The sequence below is a fragment of the Rhopilema esculentum genome, chromosome 11 (genome assembly GCF_057945365.1).
Source record: "Rhopilema esculentum isolate cy_ngs chromosome 11, ASM5794536v1, whole genome shotgun sequence".
In the NCBI taxonomy this organism is placed as follows: domain Eukaryota; kingdom Metazoa; phylum Cnidaria; class Scyphozoa; order Rhizostomeae; family Rhizostomatidae; genus Rhopilema; species Rhopilema esculentum.
This window is the reverse complement of record NC_142825.1, coordinates 3,021,555-3,039,439: the sequence shown is the minus strand read 5'-3', so window position 1 is coordinate 3,039,439 and position 17,885 is coordinate 3,021,555. Positions and strand designations below refer to the sequence as shown.

General features: G+C 35.8%; 2 protein-coding genes across 5 annotated transcripts in view; one reads left to right on the top strand and one right to left on the bottom strand.

Moving 5' to 3' along the window:
- The first annotated feature begins 348 nt into the window (after positions 1-348).
- On the top strand, positions 349-16,971 carry LOC135694103 (protein SCAI). Of its 3 annotated transcripts, XM_065212778.2 has the most exons (17): positions 349-789; positions 2,695-2,764; positions 3,624-3,649; positions 3,848-3,934; positions 4,244-4,342; positions 5,545-5,641; positions 6,352-6,450; positions 8,095-8,166; positions 8,947-9,027; positions 9,629-9,748; positions 10,531-10,629; positions 11,767-11,845; positions 12,085-12,169; positions 12,810-12,964; positions 13,666-13,839; positions 14,346-14,446; positions 15,019-16,971. In XM_065212778.2, exons 1-17 carry the CDS (start codon positions 542-544, stop codon positions 15,178-15,180), a joined length of 1,854 nt encoding a protein of 617 aa, XP_065068850.2. In that variant the 5' UTR covers positions 349-541; the 3' UTR covers positions 15,181-16,971. The 3 variants fall into 3 exon arrangements, with proteins under 3 accessions (XP_065068850.2, XP_065068851.2, XP_065068852.2); XM_065212779.2 differs by lacking the exon at positions 3,624-3,649 and having other exon boundaries at positions 350-789; XM_065212780.2 differs by lacking the exons at positions 349-789; positions 3,624-3,649 and adding an exon at positions 797-1,273.
- LOC135694105 (protein odr-4 homolog) overlaps positions 16,071-17,885 on the bottom strand; it is a 14,250-nt gene continuing 12,435 nt past the window's right edge. For both annotated transcript variants that reach the window (XM_065212781.2, XM_089111211.1), the window contains exon 14: positions 16,071-17,810. In XM_065212781.2, the coding sequence (XP_065068853.2) occupies positions 17,746-17,810 (65 nt within the window). In that variant the 3' untranslated portion in view covers positions 16,071-17,745. The remainder of the gene's footprint in view (positions 17,811-17,885) is intronic.

Below are 17,885 nucleotides of genomic sequence, written 5' to 3'. Positions count from 1 at the left end.
GCTATAGTTTCATAACCTTGTTTGTTAAACGTAGAAAAAATGGTTATGAATAGTTTATGTCATCTTCAAAGGATAGTTCTTGTCTGCTGTTATGCGCTAACATTTTTCGCCTGATATCTAATTTGAGAGAGAGTGTAGTGTTCTTTGTTTTTCCTTTGGTAATTCATATGTAATTTGTCTTAGTTTTTCGTGATGCTACGGAGTAGTCATAGTATTTTGCACCCAGTGGCATCGTCCTTGTAGTATCGTTAAGTATTTTGTAGGTAGTGTAACTAGTAAATTTTTATTGTAAATTTTAATTGGAATGTAAAAAAAGGATAATTTCGGGACAGATACCCATTTCGCAGAGGAATTTAAAAAGAAAATTAAGAAATATTTCATACTCTATTATTGTGTGTGTGTGATGACTGTGTGTTTAATATAGTATTTTGTTACGTTTTTCTGCTTTTATCATCATGGTGATCATTGACTTAGCATAGAAAACTTCAGGTTTCTTAGAACTTCATGAATAAAAAGTCATTTTTTACGGAAATCAAATTAGATGTGTAACAGTGTCCAACCCACTTTTCCAAAACGTTATTTTGGAAAATGTCCGCAGGGTAACTGCGTGCAATTTTGGACCTCTGCGAAGTACGCTTTGTTATTATGCAGTAGAAAGAGCGGGAGTTACATCAAAATGGCGAACGAGGGTGGAAAAGATAGCGTGGCGATGAATAAGAAGGATAAGGAAATAGTGGAGCAGTTTTGCATGCTTTTGGCTAAATCAACAAGCTTATTTGAAGGACTAAGGTACCATGTTTTCTTGACTTCGTCAATGGTTACTTCTACTGCTTAGCGTTGACATGATGGACGTTCTTGAACATATAACATGACACTCTCTAAACCGCCTGTCCAGTTGGCAAAGCAACTACATCTAAAGATATGCCTATACAAAGAATACACCTACTGAATGTTTAATGTCAATTTTATGAACTAAGTACTTGATAAACCTCCCAAATAGTGTTTAAATTTTGTTCCCTTTGCGGGAGGCCGAACTGAGCCAACAGCCACACCTCCATTATTTGTGGCCTAAAAAAAATATAAGCGTAAGCAGCGCATATAATTCAGTTTTCTTGTAATGAAGTTCAAGGAACTCTTTGATCCTGATGCAACCTCTTCAACCCCTTTTCCAAAATCTTGTTTACTTGCTATAGGTCTAAACCGTGTTGACTTCTTTTGCCAACCAACAAAAGTTGATTGTAAGTAAAAGAACAATCAATCAAAAAAGCATTTGGTAAGCAAATTTAAGTTGCAGATTTGATTAAAAGCTTGAAATCCAATTGCTAGCTGACTTGCAAAGTTGACTTCAATTTATGAAAGAAAACTGTGAAGATTAAATTTTCAAAAAAATCTGGTATCTGTTGAACTTGGTTCCCACTAGGCCACAAAGTGCGTTCATCTTTAACCCTTTAATTGAATTAAAGATAACAGATAAACTTCCCAGGCATCCCCACTTGCAAAATATAAACACTTTCACTAGCTGTAGGAAGACCTGCTAAAATGAGGTGTGAAGCCTTGATTAATAAAATTGGCAAATTTGTTGAACATTTCACGTCTTAGTACGCTTCAAGTTTTGGAAGGCAAAGTCAAAAAAAAGTTCTAGTCTGTGAAATTTATAGAAAAAATGAGAACTTGGTTTTTTTGAAACACTGTTTGACATACCCAAGAGCGAAAGAGAATATTGTTTTGGTATTTGCGTATGAGTTCATGAGATTCAACCTCTTTTGCTAGACCTTGCATGCAAGGGGTGAATCCAGAGCAAATTTGAAGAAGGAGCAGTTGGTAGTAGGGGCGCTGGAAAATTTTCAGAAATTTTGTGACAAGAGTACGCTGTATACAACAATTTCACACCCTAACTACTGACAGAAGGCTTTCTATTCATGTTCTGAAAAAATTGTCACAATAATTGTGTCAAAACAATAATATATGGTCTGGGCATTACTGAAGGTCTTCTATTACAATTTATGAGCACAACTGAAGGTCTCTCATAAGAATTTATCTCTTAAAAGATAAATGTTCCGGCAGAATATTTGCTGCTCCAACATAGTAGCTTCAGCTCTGCTAGAGTATTCTGCAAAAGGGGCTGACTTGAATGCTTTTTCATTTCCGAGATATCAAATTTTGGAGACAGTACTTTAATCAAGGCATCTAAAATACAATAGTACCTCATTATTGCAAAAGGTAAGATTGATTATGCAGGGTTTTTTGAGCATTCAAGTACATTCATCTCCTCCAAGTTAAACGCCCAGAGCATTCCCACTTCAAGTGGATCCACTTCAAGATAACAAAGAAGTATAGCAGTTTTTTCAAAAAACTTTGTGAAACCAATTACCTGATCTTTCGAAATATATACATATCTGAAGAGCCAGAAGGATTTGTCAGTGTCTAACTTTAGGCAAAATAGAACAATTTTAGTTTTTATCTAGGTATACTCAATCAGGGTGACATGATACTACTCTATATCTTATCCATGCTTCCTTTATGAAGGTGATTTTAATGCTAGATGTTTATCCCTTATCATTTTTCTAGTTTCCATTCCTTCATTCCTTGCTTTTGATGACTTAATCTTAGAGCACTCTTTGTGGGAGAATTTGAAGCTTGCATAGTACTTTTTTTAAGAAATGAATGGTTCTAAGTTGTTTTTTTATTTTGCAGAGATCTGCCCCAATTTTGCCACAGTCACTGGCAGTCTCATTTTGGAAAAGCATTTGATGTATACACCAAGGTAATTGTCTATGCACATATTTAAGACATACTTTCATTTCAGTGTTTTATTTGTTCTGTTGAAGCTATGAAACATGCAAAATGTGGCCTAAACAAAATTTATGCTAAATTTCAAAATGATGTTCAGAACCACCCTTTGAATCTATAACTCCCTACACCCTTGACAAAGAGTTTTGTGAACATTCCTCTTTTTGAAAAATCCTATTCAAAACCTATTTACATCTTGAAAAACCAAGATCATATGCATCATAGGCCAGAGAAACAACTTCTTCATGGGAACTCACATGGATACAAAGCAACTATCAACACTTTTGAATTTTTTATGCAACTGAACACAGGCAAAACAAGTAACATGAAAACTGAACATGTGATCCAGCAAACATTAAATAAAAAGTAAACATGAGTCATTACAGTCTAATTATTCTACCCACATTTTTGAGCAGTTTTAGTTTCTCGTTTTGGGCTTATTGTATGCTTGCTGCACCAGAATCATTTACCTGACAATTCCACTCTAGCGAATAGTTACTTTGGCGCTCCCTTCATTGAGAAAGGGTTTTTATAATTTTAAAGTTTGGCTGATTTCTCATTATAAGCCAAATAAATAAAAGAAAATTCATTCTTGTCTTTATCTAGCTTCCAAAAGTTAATCATTATTAACATTGTGACAATGTGCCACTTTGGAAAGAAATCAATTATAAAGAAAGAAAATACATATTTTTTAATGGAGCTTACATTCTGGGTTCTGTAATGATCAGGTCATAATGTCAATATTTATTATTTTGTAATTACATGCTTTGCAAGTTGCCAAAATTTGCCTGCTACTCATACCTGAAAGGGTGAATAAGTTCTCTTTTTTGTAGTTGTGGAAATTCCAACAAGAACACAGGTAACTGAGCAATCATTTTGCTATGAATAAATTCCTTACATACTTTCTTGAAAATATACAACATGATCTTTTTTATCTATTGTCAATGGAGTGGGCAGTCTGCAAGGTGAAGAAGAAGAGGGTTCATTTTTTGGCACCTTGATTTTTACTTTTCTTAACTTTTCAATATTGGTGATGATTATTTCAACTTTTTCTTAGAGCTATACTGGACCAAAATTACAATCTCAAACGATGGCAGATTGGTGAAATTGCATCAAAGATTGGACAACTTTACTATCATTATTAGTAGGTTCAGAAATTATTTTTGTCAAATATAAATAAAGATTTATATAATGCTGTTTCCACGGCCATTTTTGCATACACTCACTTAAAAGCAATTCCATACTGCTATCAAATTGTTTAAGAAGGCTTTTTATTGACTTAAATTCTTTTCAAATCTATTGACCTTTATAGGGTTTATTTGCTATTTAAATTTATATAGTTTTTAGTTGTTTAGGGCTGTTAGGGTTGAAACCATTGTTAGCTATTAATTTTTGCTAATTGTTCAACTTGTATAATCATTTATTTTATACGGTTTTATCTTTTTTCCTGCAGCCTGAGAACCAGTGAAGCCAACTACCTTTTTGAGGCGTTTCAGTTCTATTCGGCTATTAGAACTCGTAATTATTTCAATCATGGGGGAAAAGATGAAGAGTAAGAATCATTAATATTTCCAACATTTCCATATTCCTTTTTTCAATCATCTTACCATAAAGAGGGAAAGATATCCATATGAATCCATTCTGTTATCATGGTTTAATTTAAAGCTAAAGAATACTGTTTTTTAATGATTTGCATCTCAGTCATGTGTAAAGCTGAAAACCCACTCTGGAAAACGATCCGGGAATCGGATCAGATCGTGTTATTCTGATCAGGCCGTTCGATCCGCAGATCGATTCAGATTGGTATTCATGACGCAAGTGCTCTATTGTTTAAAATGTTCTAATTCGATTTTGATCAAAAGAAAACTACTGTACCGGAACGGTTAAAAAAAAGTTGAAATGATTTCAACTTTTTTTTCGATCCGTCGCGGATCAGTCATGTGATCATTATCGCATCCAGAGCGTGTGCGCAACAGGAAATCTGATTCAATTCGCGGATCATTTTCCGGAGTGAATTTTCGGCTTAACAAGCCCCAGGAGCTTCTTTTTCACTGAGGATAGTGGGTAAAAATGGCAGGGGACATGAAAATATGTTTTACTGGCAGAGGATAAGTGAAATTTGCAATCTTGTTGGCAGCACTCAGGGTCAATTGAGAAAAGGAGTAAATTAGGTCGAAATAGGTAGTTTTTTTTATATCTAAAAGGCTAGCCCTATTTTTACGCTGTGTCAAGGTGGGAGGATACTGGTAGGGGAAATAATATCTTAGTGTGCAGAGGAAATGGGGAACTGGAAAAGTGCCTAGTCATTTGATTTTCCAAAAGGGGACTCTGTCAGGTAATTTTAACTGGAAATTGTTTTCACAGGGGTATCAATTAGTTGGTTATCATTTATAAAACATATGTTATTTCTTCAATTATCTTATTTATTCAGGATAATTTCTGTTTTGTTCATTTTATTGATTTTTGATATAACTATTTGTTACATGAAGGAGATAGTTTTTGAGGTTGAGCATAGCCTCTTTAAGAGACTTTAGCTTGGGGGCTAAGCCTTTTTTATGACAATGAAAATAATTGTTTATTGTCTTAAAATAAGTGGGTCAGCAAGGAACTTTTGTGGTAATTTCCTCCTAATAAGTATACTAAACTTCCCTAAGTGGATAATGCTTTTATGATTTTTTAGTATCACCATCGTTTTGAAAATTTTTCTTGGTCACTAGAAATAATTCGCTGTATTGTTCATTTTTTTTGCTTTAGATCAAGCTTGCTTCCTAAAAAGCTGAGGTATTATGCAAGATTTTTAGTTGTCTGTCTGTTAATGAATGAGACCAACCTTATCAGAGACCTCACCAAGGTAAGTTGGAAGTTGAGTCATTTTTGTAAATTTCCTAGGTTGTGCCTATTTGATTAAAATCGAAACGATTGATTTTAAAGGGAAGTTAATAAGTGGGGTTTTGTTAGAGGCAGTAAGATAACTGGGAGATCACTACTTTGAACTGTGAATCGATTGTGACATTGGAAGTAAGACATCTAGAAGTTAAAAAGTTAGGAAGAATTTTAAAGACGTTGGAAGTATTGTCTTGTGAGTTATCACAAGGTATGTTCTGGCATGCTAGAAATTCAAGCAGATAAGCACATTCCTCAAACTGCCACCTAGGCAATCTCATGTACAGCGAGCAAGTCTCCAGAAATAAATACCAACTGACCTCTAAAAGGGTATTTTGTTTGAAAACAAAGATAGTATCTTGTGCTTTTGTCAAGGTTTTTTAACACAATCTTTAGGGGGCAAGTTTTCCTTCTATCCCTGTTGACCTTCCTCATTTGAAACCTCGGGTTTTTACCACCCTTTATTTAGGAAAAAGGCTTGGCCCCTCAAATGATTTCTTTAAGTACTAGCAATAAATTTGCTTGTTTCAAGAGAATGTTTGTAACTCAAAGGCCCATGTTAAGTTTGATTTATGAAAGCACGCTACCTTCGCATGTTTACTCAATCTATATACCAGTATCTTTTCGCAACTATTTTCTGGTTTCAATTGCCTAACATTTTTTGATAATTCAATGTAGGAACTGAAGCGTCTGGTCAATGATTATACAAACAGTGAGAATGCTGCTGATCACATTGAGTGGCAACTTGTGTTAAAAGAAATTGTTTCTTTTGTTGAGGTAAGATCGTCTTGTGAAAGTGAAATTTGATGCATTGTCCGCATTTTCTTGGTTGACTTTCCAAAATAATATTCAAATCACTAAAGTAGCATAGAAATTATACTTAGGTAACTCGGTACATTTATAAACCTTAATTACAAAACACACAAGCAAGATAAAAAATTCTAAGAAAAATTTTTGATCGTGTATGTGTGTTTTTTAATTATGGTTTATAAATGTACCGAGTTATCTAAGTATAATTTGTCATACAACACACGGGATCGCTTAAAATCCTTGGCCAAAAAAGCCAGTGACCGAGAGGATAGAAATTGATTTCTGTTTTGATTTTTGATCGAGAAATCTGTTTTGAAAATATGGTTGGCTGAAAGTTCTCGAGAAGGGCTGTTTGTATTGTATCTGAACGAAAAGTCATTACTCGGAATTAATCAATGTTGAAGGTTTTTTTACTTTTATCTTGTATTATTTCATATTCAGACGTCATAAAAGCAATTGATTAGTATTTTCAAGGGCAATGATTTTTGAAAAAGGTAGTTAATGAAAAAGGTATGGACCTCCACGAGGGTATGGGCCCCTGTGAGGGTGTGGACTTCTGCGATGGTATGGGCCCCTGTGAGGGTGTGGGCTTCTGCGATGGTATGGGCCCCTGTGAGGGTGTGGGCCCCTGTGAGGGTATGGGCCCCTGTGAGGGTTTGGGCTTCTGCGATGGTATGGGCCTCTGCTGGGGCAAGATAAAACACAGAACAATAGTTCTCCGTTTTAACTTGGTAAGAGCTTACCGTTCGATATGTCGCTTTGTAAATAGACCATACTTTGAATTGTATAGATTATTTAATGTTAGTTTTAACAAAAGTGAACGTACAGTGGAGCGCGTTGTTTTCAAGGAACCAAGTTTTGATAAAATCTTGGATTGTCTAGAATTTTGTGATGTCTATTTTGATACTGGAAGTGAATTCCAGATTTTAGGCCCTTGGAAACTTAATGATCTGAGACCATTATTCGTAATTCTTGCTTTTGGAATGTCAAGGGGATTTTGAGTCGAAGGTTATGACCTGTTGTGTGGGTACAAAATAGTCTTTCATGAAAACAGGAATAAGGTTGTTAAGTGTTTAGTTTTTAAGTTGTTAAGTTGTTGTTAACTCTGATTGATCGAAGGGAGCATGTATTGTGAAAATTAAAGCCTTCATTGTATATTCTTCACTTTCTCCACTTTTTATCGCTAGTCTTTGATTGCAATTTTAAAATCTTGTTTATAATTTTGCTGGAAAATGCATCAAAAATGGAACAAATGATGATGAATAAACTGTTGAGAGAACTGAAATCTAATGCGTAGTAAGGCCGCAATAAAATTGTTTTCATCACTGTATCCCGGTTTGTCCTAAATTCCTTTATACCTTTGGAACCGTTAAATTTGAAAATAACACGAAAGAGCGTAAACATATCAAAATACTAAAGTACTTTTTGCCGGACAGTCCTCAGAGTATAAACGTCAAATAATGTCCATAGGTAAGCAGAAAATTTTTAATCCGTGTATGGATCGAAAGTATCGCGAGAGAAAGAAAAGCGTGTTTGATTGTTTTCTTTGTTTTTCTTTATCTTATTTCACGATTTTGCTTTGCATTTAAACAGCCCTCTGTTTCTTCACAGGCTGATAATGTTTTAACAGTGCTGGAAGAAGATCTGACACCTGTAAGAATCAAACACCGTGTCGTATTTGAGGTGTGTGATATAACTTGAATGATACCTCCGTTATTCAGACATTTTTCATGTTTCAATTCAGGAAATTCTGTAGTGGTAATAGAGTAGTTCGAACCTGAGTCATGTTCAATCGTAGGCTTTTTATCTTTTACAGTTTTTTTAATTTTGCACAATTATGCACATTTTTTCGTTTCAACTTTATATAACCCTTGAATTTTCGCATTTCCATGTTGTGCGTTATGTATGGATGGTGCAGCAGATGAACTTTAATTATCAAGGCATTTTTCGCTGTTTTAATCGGAACTGTGGCATTGCAATGGAGCCCTTCAATGTAGGAAGATTTTTACAGCCCTGGAAAATTGCTCCTTTTGGTTTTTCCCCAGTTTTTATATATTTTTCTCAGTGCAGATTTTGATAAAAGCATTTTTGTAAAGTGTGAGAAGGAAGAACCGCAGGATAGGCTGTCCGCCGGATTCTGTGAATCTTGCAATGAGATTTAAAATGAAAGATATACAGGAACAAAGCAATACGACGACGAGAATCCAATGTCACGAAATAAAATTTTCAAAATAAATTAAATTTAAAGAGTATACTAATATTTCGCCCCGGCATACAGGGCTTCATCAGAGTAAATGAAACGAACCATTTTTGTAAAGCCCTGCAAAATCAGATTATAACATGAGGGTATTCTAAAAGCTGGACCACGGCTCTTGAATTTTTTTCTGACACATCCCCTATGTAAAACCCTTTTCTTGCGACACTCCTTTTTCTCTACACTATACTTCCTTGTTTATTTCCCAGAGAATCCCGGGTACTTTTGCTACAGAGTCACCAGCCATGAAGTTAAAAGAAGTTATCATCGTTGGAAATTGTGAGAAACAAGTATGCAAGTTACTTAATTGATAGATATTTTCTTTGTCGTTCTTTCTTACGCAGTTCCCAAATGAGAAATGTAGCCTTCACTGGCATAACCTTGGTTTTTGTAAGGGATGTGAAGTTGAAATGCTGTGTATTAGACAAAGTCTGACATTTGAAATTAGTAAAGCATTATTATTATTTCCTTAACAATCTGTTTGTTGCTTTATTGGCATATGATGTTGCTTTATATAGAAGCTGTTCTTCGGGGACGGATTAAAGCGCCAAGGGTAACATGATTCGATGATAATTGGACTTTGGCGCCACACCCTTCAAATTCTGTTTTTAATTTTTCGATAGAGAAGATAAAATAAAATCTTGGCGTTAATCGATTACTGCTGAATACCGAAAAATAATGTTTACCGATTGGGAGCAAAAGTTGCCGAAGGACACAAAATATGGGGGTGTCGCACCCCCTACACCCCCTGGTAAATCCGTCCCTGTTGTTCATTTCTATTTTCAGCTATGTTTTGCATGGAAATAATGTATCTTTGATTTTAAAAAAATTAAAGATAAGCTTATTTTATTTTAGGTAATTGCAACTAATGTTAGATTAATTGTTTTTCAGACCAAATTCAGTGAACTCACCCTTGACATGTTTCGATTTTTGCAATGCGTTGAAAGAGAGCCTAGCAGTTTGCAAAGCTACTCCATGAAGGTCTCAAGCAGTGGGCCTGTTTCTGAGCCGGTACGGGTAACGCCAGTAGAGATAGGAAAATTAACTCATATCTTTGTTTCTATTGATGAACCACCACTTAATGCAGTGAAAAAGTTGATGGCTATTTTTACATCGATAGACATAACTAAGGATGGGGCCCAAAGTAATTGTTCTTAAGAAAATTCCAGTTTTAATTTCTGGTTGCAATACTCTTATTATTGCAATACTGCAATACATGGGCCCCGATACAGGTTCGAATGGAGGGGGGGGGGGGGGGGGGAGGAGAGGGCAAGAAAAAATTTAACAACCATAACAAAAATCTATTGTTTTACAGAAAAGTGGGAGGTCCATGGCCCCCTGAGTGGCCCACCATCGTCGGAGGCCCTGGCCAAGAGGGGTGTTCTCTTGAGGTGTTTGCGGGGGCTGTTAGAGTTAGGTTACAACTATAGACCGACTGTGTTGAGATTTGAACCCTTCCCCCAGTTAGACGCTGATATCTCAATTATTAAAGTAATTTTGTTCCAACTTTGAATGGATGGAATGTGGCAGACTTTGAACTATATCGTTATGCTGTCTGGTATCTGTTTGTAATTTTTTTCTCATTATCTGTGTCCAGTATTTAACATTTCTCAATTTCACAATCAAAAGAAGAATATATTTTCCTAATCGCCATTCTTAAGATCTTTTCAGCTCTTTACCAGTATTCCAGCAGCCTTTTTTCGTGATGCACTGTGCCACTTAAAATTCCAGAAATTGTCTCCATGTTTTAATCTTTCTATACGAGGAAATGGAAATCTTTGGTTTCATTTTAGGTAGATGACAAAGATAAAATAAGGGACAATCCCCACAAATATCTTCTTTACAAACCTTCTTTCGGCCAGCTGATAACTTTCCTAGGTGCTGCTTTCAAGGTTTGTTGTTTATCTTTTTACCTTACCATAACCAAATATTTAGTTCGTTTATGGCTGGATAATCACTAACCAGTTATTTTAAAGGATGAATTTAGATAAGAAAGATAAATATGCAGAAACAAGGAAAAGTTCAACTGAAACTTGAGCTATGAATAATAAGGCTGGTATACCGTAATTTCTCGAATTAGCCCGCCGGGAGCTTCTTTGTTTTTGATATTTTTGGATGGGGGCTTATTCGAGGGGGCTCTTACGAGGGGGGGGGCTTACAAAATTATTGTAAACATTGAGAAGACATTATTAAAAGACCTCGCTTATTTTAGTAGGATTTTCTTTATGAGCATTTAATTATTACTACTAAAAGTATGAATTTGTTGTGGTAATTCAATAAAACGCCGTAGGCAACCTCAGATGGCAAAAATCATCAAATTGAGGGGTCCAATTTGAGAGTTTATGGTAGCAGTGGGGGCTTATTCGAGGGGGGGGGGCTTATTGATAATTTGTAGTTCTAAGATGGGGGCCTATTCGAGGGGGGCTTTTTTGAGGGGGGCCAATTCGAGGATTTACGGTAATTGAATTTGAACTGCTATGAGAACTCCAAATAAGAAAATTTAAACTTTAACTGAAGAGGGGTCATTTAAGAAGCTCATATTTGTTTGGGGTGCAAAACTGTTCATCACATTTCATGATTTATATTTTTCAAAAATGGCTTAAACCTTTTTTTTATTTACTTTTGATCCTTAACAATATATTCTTTTAATAAAATAAGCAGAAGATCAGACAGAAAGCTCTTTAAATTTTAAGAAATTGTTAAGCACTCCACTCGTCCAGTTTTCTATCTTGCCTTAACATATGCAAGGAACTGGCTGTCTTGCACGGCAAATGTGCCCACAGACAACCCCCTTCGTATTTAAGATAAGTGTTCTAGTACCAAGTTGTTTGGACAAAGAAATATCGACTGAGCAAAGGCTGTGCGAAAAGCATTACAACTTCAAAACTGTTTGAACAACGATGAATCACCTTTAAAATTGTTCAGTCCAAATGCTTTAAGCGTGGTACTTCCAATTTGTTGGCAACCATCCTATAATTGTCTCTGTTGGGTATTTTGTCATACCTTACACAGTTGGCTTCGTGTTTTAGGATCTTCCTGGCAACAGCATCATGCTCCTTTATATTTCTGCTGATGCCACATTCGATGCCAAAAGTGGCCAGGAGGAAGGTAATTCTCATTTGTATATGTTCAGATAGAAATTTCTTCAAGCTCTATTACAAAACAGAGAAATAATACAAGTCACGGTAAATTTTATCTTTCTTTTTCTGGGGATCTTTTGTTTCATTTTAGGGTTGACCAATGAACTGGGGTTGACGCCTTTAGCATAAAGTATCACTAGCCTCCTTCAAAAACTACAGAACAGCCTCGTTGTAGAAGGTTATCCTTCAATCTTTTTCCAATCCTAGGTTTCTATGAAACTGGGGGCGTCTGCACCAAGAAAGCAAAGTCCACCCCAACAAAAAGAAGTGGAAGGATCAAAGAAAGCAATTGGTAGGCTTCGTTTTGCTGTACCTCATGTTTTCGGCGAACACTAGGAATTCGGACATCATGTTTTGCTGGAGGTCATATTCTTAGCTCACTCTAGGCGAAAACTACTCCACCAGCCTGTTCTGTTGTATTTGAGAGCTAAAATGTTTTTCTATTCATTAAAATGCCTTGTACCCCCCAAAAAGACACTTTCCTTAAAAAGGCTTAGTTCGAGACTGTGGTGCTTGAAAATCGCATTTGTTATGGACTCTTAGAGGGAACAAAACTTTGTTGAAGAGATGGGAAGCAAATTGCAAAATAGGCCAATTAATTTTATCTTTCCTAGGGTTTTCAGCAAAATATAAATACAAGGATTAAGTAATTAAAATACCTGTTTACCATGTTGTCATGAAGTGATTATAGGCAGAGCTTTACACAACTTGGTGTATTGAACATGGCTAAGCTATTTTCTCAACGGTTGTTCTTATACCTGGTTATTATATTCCTGGAAGTAGGGTTTATTATGTTTTTGACAAGAATTAAGTATTTTTATGTCACAACCGTTTGTTGTTCTTTCATATATTTTCCCTGTGTAGATCACTGGCTAATTTTCCAGCTGCCATGTTTCAGTTTTGGTTAATATTGTAACGCAATTCTGTTCTAGTCTGTACCCTGAAGATGTGATGCCGTTTACCAGAAAACCATTAATGCTTATCGTGGACAGTCCAAACAGCATAGCCTTTAGACATATTCCTAAGCTTTTTGGGCAGCCTGTTGTGTGCTTGATGTCACCTATAGAAACAGCTGAGGCATTTTCAGGTAGGACTTATCCTAATCATAATTCCTTCATTGATTTTAGTTATATCAACTGAGCTTTGGCCTGGAACCCTGGTGTTCTGTGCTGCTGGTGCCCCCTCCCCTTACGGCAATAAAAGCAAAGTGCCCCTCCCCTTACGTCATATCAGACCCCTGTTATCGAGGAGTTTCAGGAGTTGAAAGTACAAGAAAAGACGCTGTCAGGGGGGCAGGCGGGGGCGGGTGGGGGAGGGAGTCAACAGTTTCTCTTGCCCTTTGATAGGAGGGGCAACGGAGGTCAAAGTGCCTTTTTCGTAAGAGTACCGTTTACATTTGCCTTTTGTAATTATCAAAGAGGTCCGTCTGAAATCCAGACTATAGTTTCTTATCCATGACGAATTTTCTCCAAGCATGTAAAAAATTTCATATGCCTACAAGAAATCAAAATAAATGATAGTTACGAAAGATTTAGTAGATTCTGGTAATTGTTTTAATTGCTCTTTTAATGGAGCCTGCCCCCCTCTCCTCTGTCTGGGTATAAGTGCTAGAGACCTTTATCTTGTTCGTTTGTTTTCGTTGATTGGTTTTATATATCTGTCCATCAAATGGCTAGGTGATATTATCACAATTTGGGAAGAATTTCTACAATGCTTAAAGTATGAGTTAAGTGACGAATGGGAAAGCTGATTTCATGCAATGACCAAAAAAATGTTTTCTTTTTACAGATCAAAAGAACGGTGGGCTGTTCACCCTGTTTCTTCACGACCCCCTTTTGGCGTTCTGCACCATTTGTAATGCAAAAAACTTACGTCTGGAAATCTGGAACAAATGCCAAAGTTTCTTAGATAAAATATTTTCGGAAATCCTCGAGATTCTCTATTCTCTTTTAAAGGAGATAGGTATGTTTGCTTTGAATGTTTTTAGATTTAATAACGCTGTATTTCTTTGATATTTTGTATGTTTTTGGCTACCTCTGGGTAGTCTACCCACAAGCAAAAGGGGATCAGCTACTTCATGGGACTGTCCCTTTAACTGTCAAATGGAATGAGATAAACAAGGAAAATTTGCTTTTCAATTATCAACAATATTGTTATAGTCATTGCCTTTGCCTCAAATAACTTCTTTACACCTTCAATGACTAGAATAAGAAGAAAGCATCTTCAAAAAGCCCAAGCTCCAAAATTAAGATAGAACTTTTGAAAAATTGTTAAAACTGAAGTCTGTTTGCTTCATAAAACATCTTTAACCTTTTGATGAATTGACTTCGATTTTTTTTACAAACATTTCTTAATGGTATTTTTGAATGAGCCTATTACAGTTTTGGCAAGCCAAGAATGTTTTAGTTAGATATTTCGAGCTTCTCGTCCTTACATCTAAGTCTTGTTTATTTCCAAAATCTTTCTAGATTTCGCCTACGAACAGTTTCTTGGTGATGAATTTCTTCGTCTCATTTTACTCAAATTTATCTTTTGTTTTCAATCTCTACGGCTGCACAAAGACTTCAAGGTAGGCAGGCTCGTTTTACATTTTCAACTATTTTTAATTGATCTACTTCCATTGGTGGTGAATTCTCAATAAAACCTTGATAAGCTTTTGTTTAAAGCGAATTATAGATTTTAAAGGTTTGCAACTCAGAATTTTTCTTGGAACCATCTTCATGGGCCATTTGCTTTCCTTTTCAAAAGTTTTCCAAGTCAATTCACAAAGTCACGGTTTTGCCAGTAAAAATTTCTAAGATATTGGGGATAAATCTTGTTTTTTGTTGCAGCCAAAATAAAAGTTGAAACACCATAGGTAATAAATATAGGTAAAGAGGGTTATTTTGTGCCAGTCTGTTATATAAAGTTTTATGGTTTGCACTATAGATTTTGGTGTGCAGAAGAGGACGGTACTAAGTCGCTTCCGTCCTATGCGGTTGCCTGGTGATGGCAACTTACGGCCTTTCTTTTGTACAAACCAAAGCATGGATATAGGAAAACATAATTATCAAATCTGCAATTTAACAAAAGCCTTTTTTTGTTGCAGAATATCTATTAACAGTAATATTTAGTAATACTTCTATCTTTGTTCAATTTTAGGGTGCATCGTATTATCCATCAGCATCCCCCTCTATTTCCAATGAAGTCCTCAACCATAAAGGATTTGCAAGACATTTGCTTGAACTCGCCTCTCTACTCGATGCAAGAGATGCTTTCAATGAGTTGTCAGAAGTAGTTGCGTTTGAGATGATGACTTTGTGAGCAAACAAAAGTTCATGACGGAACAACTAAAAATTCAAAGACTACGAACTGAGATTATTGTTAGAGAGGGTAGTTTCAGCATGGATGGTACTCAGTGTAAAAATGAAACAGAAGCTGATGGAAAGCATGAAACAGGAGAATTTTTCTTGTATACACACTTTTAAGGTCAGTTCTAATTACTGTCATACTCAATACCCAGGTTTTGAATTTTCCTTTTATAGTTTGTATAAATTTTTGTAAAAATTTGTAAATTAGAAAAATGATTTGTAAATATGTTGAGAAGTAATTTTGCAAATGTTTGATTGTTAATTGTTGCAGCAGGGGCGATACCAGATAGGTAGCTTATGAGCTAAGGGAATGTAGTCCTTTCCATTGAAAGATGTTCCCCTCTCTCCCCTCCCCCTCCCCCTTCCCCTCGTGAAGAAACAGACTCTTAGAGCTGCTGGTACCGCCCCAGTGTCGCAAAAATGTGTCCATAGGTTCATCAGAGTATATATGTTTCCCGAAGATTTGCATAAATCTTGTAAAAAATGCTTCAAGGAACGAGAAAATTGAGTATTTTGCTGAAAACAAGTTTGTTACTTCTTATAGTATTAATTTCCAATATGTCGCGTAGATTTATAACCAAAGGAACACGTATAGAAGAAACTGTCAAAGGGGTTTAACGTCAGTTTTGGCGTGGAAATTTGTAAATTCCACCCCTTGTGATAATGATATTACTGAGAACCGGACGAGACGTGTTTTCTAGAATTAGGTGATAAATTACAGTGCCTTTATTTTGAAATTGTTAGAATTTGATATTAAATTATAACGAGGCTACGCAACATTTTTTAAAAAAGCAAAATAGTCACTTTTACACAACAGTAAAGAAGGCAAAAAGGACAAAAAAGTGCATTTTTACTTCTATCATTTGTCATAAGCATTTCTAGCTAATTTGATCTGTCGAAAATTCTTAATGCAGACAAGCAAGTGATAGGCTTAAAAGACTTAATCAAGTTTTCATTCAGCATTTGTATTTAGTAGAAGAATTCATAAAAATATCTGATTGGCAGCAAAAGAGAAATTAAGTAGATTTGATTAAAGATAAAAGCGTTTCGACATCCATAATTTGTGGTTATTTGCAAAAAACGCAAATAGCAAGAGGGTTTCTCCAAATTCTTGACTATTGCCCCTTAATTTGTCCTATTTAATTGCAGCAATTCAAAACAAGGGTTTAAAAGAAGGAAGTTGCTTTTGAACTCAATGAACAGCAACCCCACCTCCATTTTCATTTGTTGTGCAGGAGAGAACTGTCCTTCCTGAAGTCAAAATAGGGTTAATCTGGGTAGGCTGCCAGCGTGAATGAGTGAAAAATATCTATTATGTTGTATTCGAAATAGGCGTTATCGCAGACCAAAACAAAAAGCTCGAAGTTACATTGGCACGGATAAGAAGTGGATTTTTTAGACGCTCACAAAAAACTCCTTAGCAAGTAACAAAAATATACTAAATCTGCTAATTCACCTTTTGTGTTTGATTTATCTGTCAGATTTTTTGCCATAAAGGGGCGTATCCTAGAAGGGTGGTACAAAGGCTTATTAGACAACTCTGGGTGTGTGTTAGCTCGTATTTCTGTGACACAAAACTGACGATGAGATAAATCTGCTATTTAACGCCTAGATATAAATAAAATCCTCCAGTCCTGAGATGGGGCCTTAGAAGAGGATGGAATACATAAATGTTCAAACAATGAAGGCATTCAACTCCGTTGTTCTGCAGTAAAATCAATGAGCTGCATATTAAATATTCAAATTTTGTGGAAAAATAACAAGTCATGTCATTAAATGAAGGTGCGTTTTCAGGTACACTTGGTATAGGTAAGCAAAGGGATGTGTTACATTGTTTATAAATAATCTGTTTATTTTCGAATTGCACTCTATTTCAGCAAAGCAAGCATATGTGATTGCTTAATGTAAAAGATCAGCAAAAAAGGGCATCCATAAAGTCGTTGTGCCCAATAATCGTGTAATTGCATGCAGATTAAAAAAAAATTGCATTGGAAAATCACTATCCATCGCATACGAGAGGAGTTGGGGAGGGGGGGGGGGGGACAAGGGATATTCAAAATCTTACCTGAATCTTGAAGCATATCCTTTATATTTTTCACAATTTATAAAATTAATTTTGTCCTGCTTGTTCACTCAAGATTATTTTGGGATCTAAAGATGTAAGGTATGATTTGAGAAAGTAAGATATAAAGTTATTTTGAGAATTTATGCAACTTGTCTCTTGTACCCTACTCCTCAGGTATGAGATAGCTTGCTTTCACAGAACGTAACCCCCTTCAGCGTACGTACGTTTTTGATGTACCTAAACGAGCAAAATGGAAGAGAGAGGCCACTGGCATTTGCAGCATGGGAATAGGGCGTCCGTAAATTCTCAGCTCAAGGACACATTCAGAATGTTCAATTTGAGACAGGGTATGAATAACGACTGGTATAAAGAATCGAGGTTGACTGCAGAAGAATCTTTAGTAACTCCTTAACTCCATCCAGTTGACCAAATTGCTGTCGTTTTCTCGGTGTCTCACCCCATCATTAGTAAAGCAATGAGTGATGATATCACAGCGACTAATATTCCAATAAGACACACTGTCAAGGAAAACAGAGCGTTATGAACTCAGATTATGAAGCAATACTCACTGAAGCTTTATTTTCGTTAGAAAA

Bases quoted from the DNA above. Each gene is read 5' to 3' on its own strand.
- LOC135694103 (XM_065212778.2), top strand. From the start codon at position 542: ATGTGTAACAGTGTCCAACCCACTTTTCCAAAACGTTATTTTGGAAAA. The intron at 6,451-8,094 runs GTAAGATCGTCT...GTTTCTTCACAG, and splicing joins AAATTGTTTCTTTTGTTGAG to GCTGATAATGTTTTAACAGT. The intron at 9,749-10,530 runs GTACGGGTAACG...GTTTCATTTTAG, and splicing joins GTGGGCCTGTTTCTGAGCCG to GTAGATGACAAAGATAAAAT.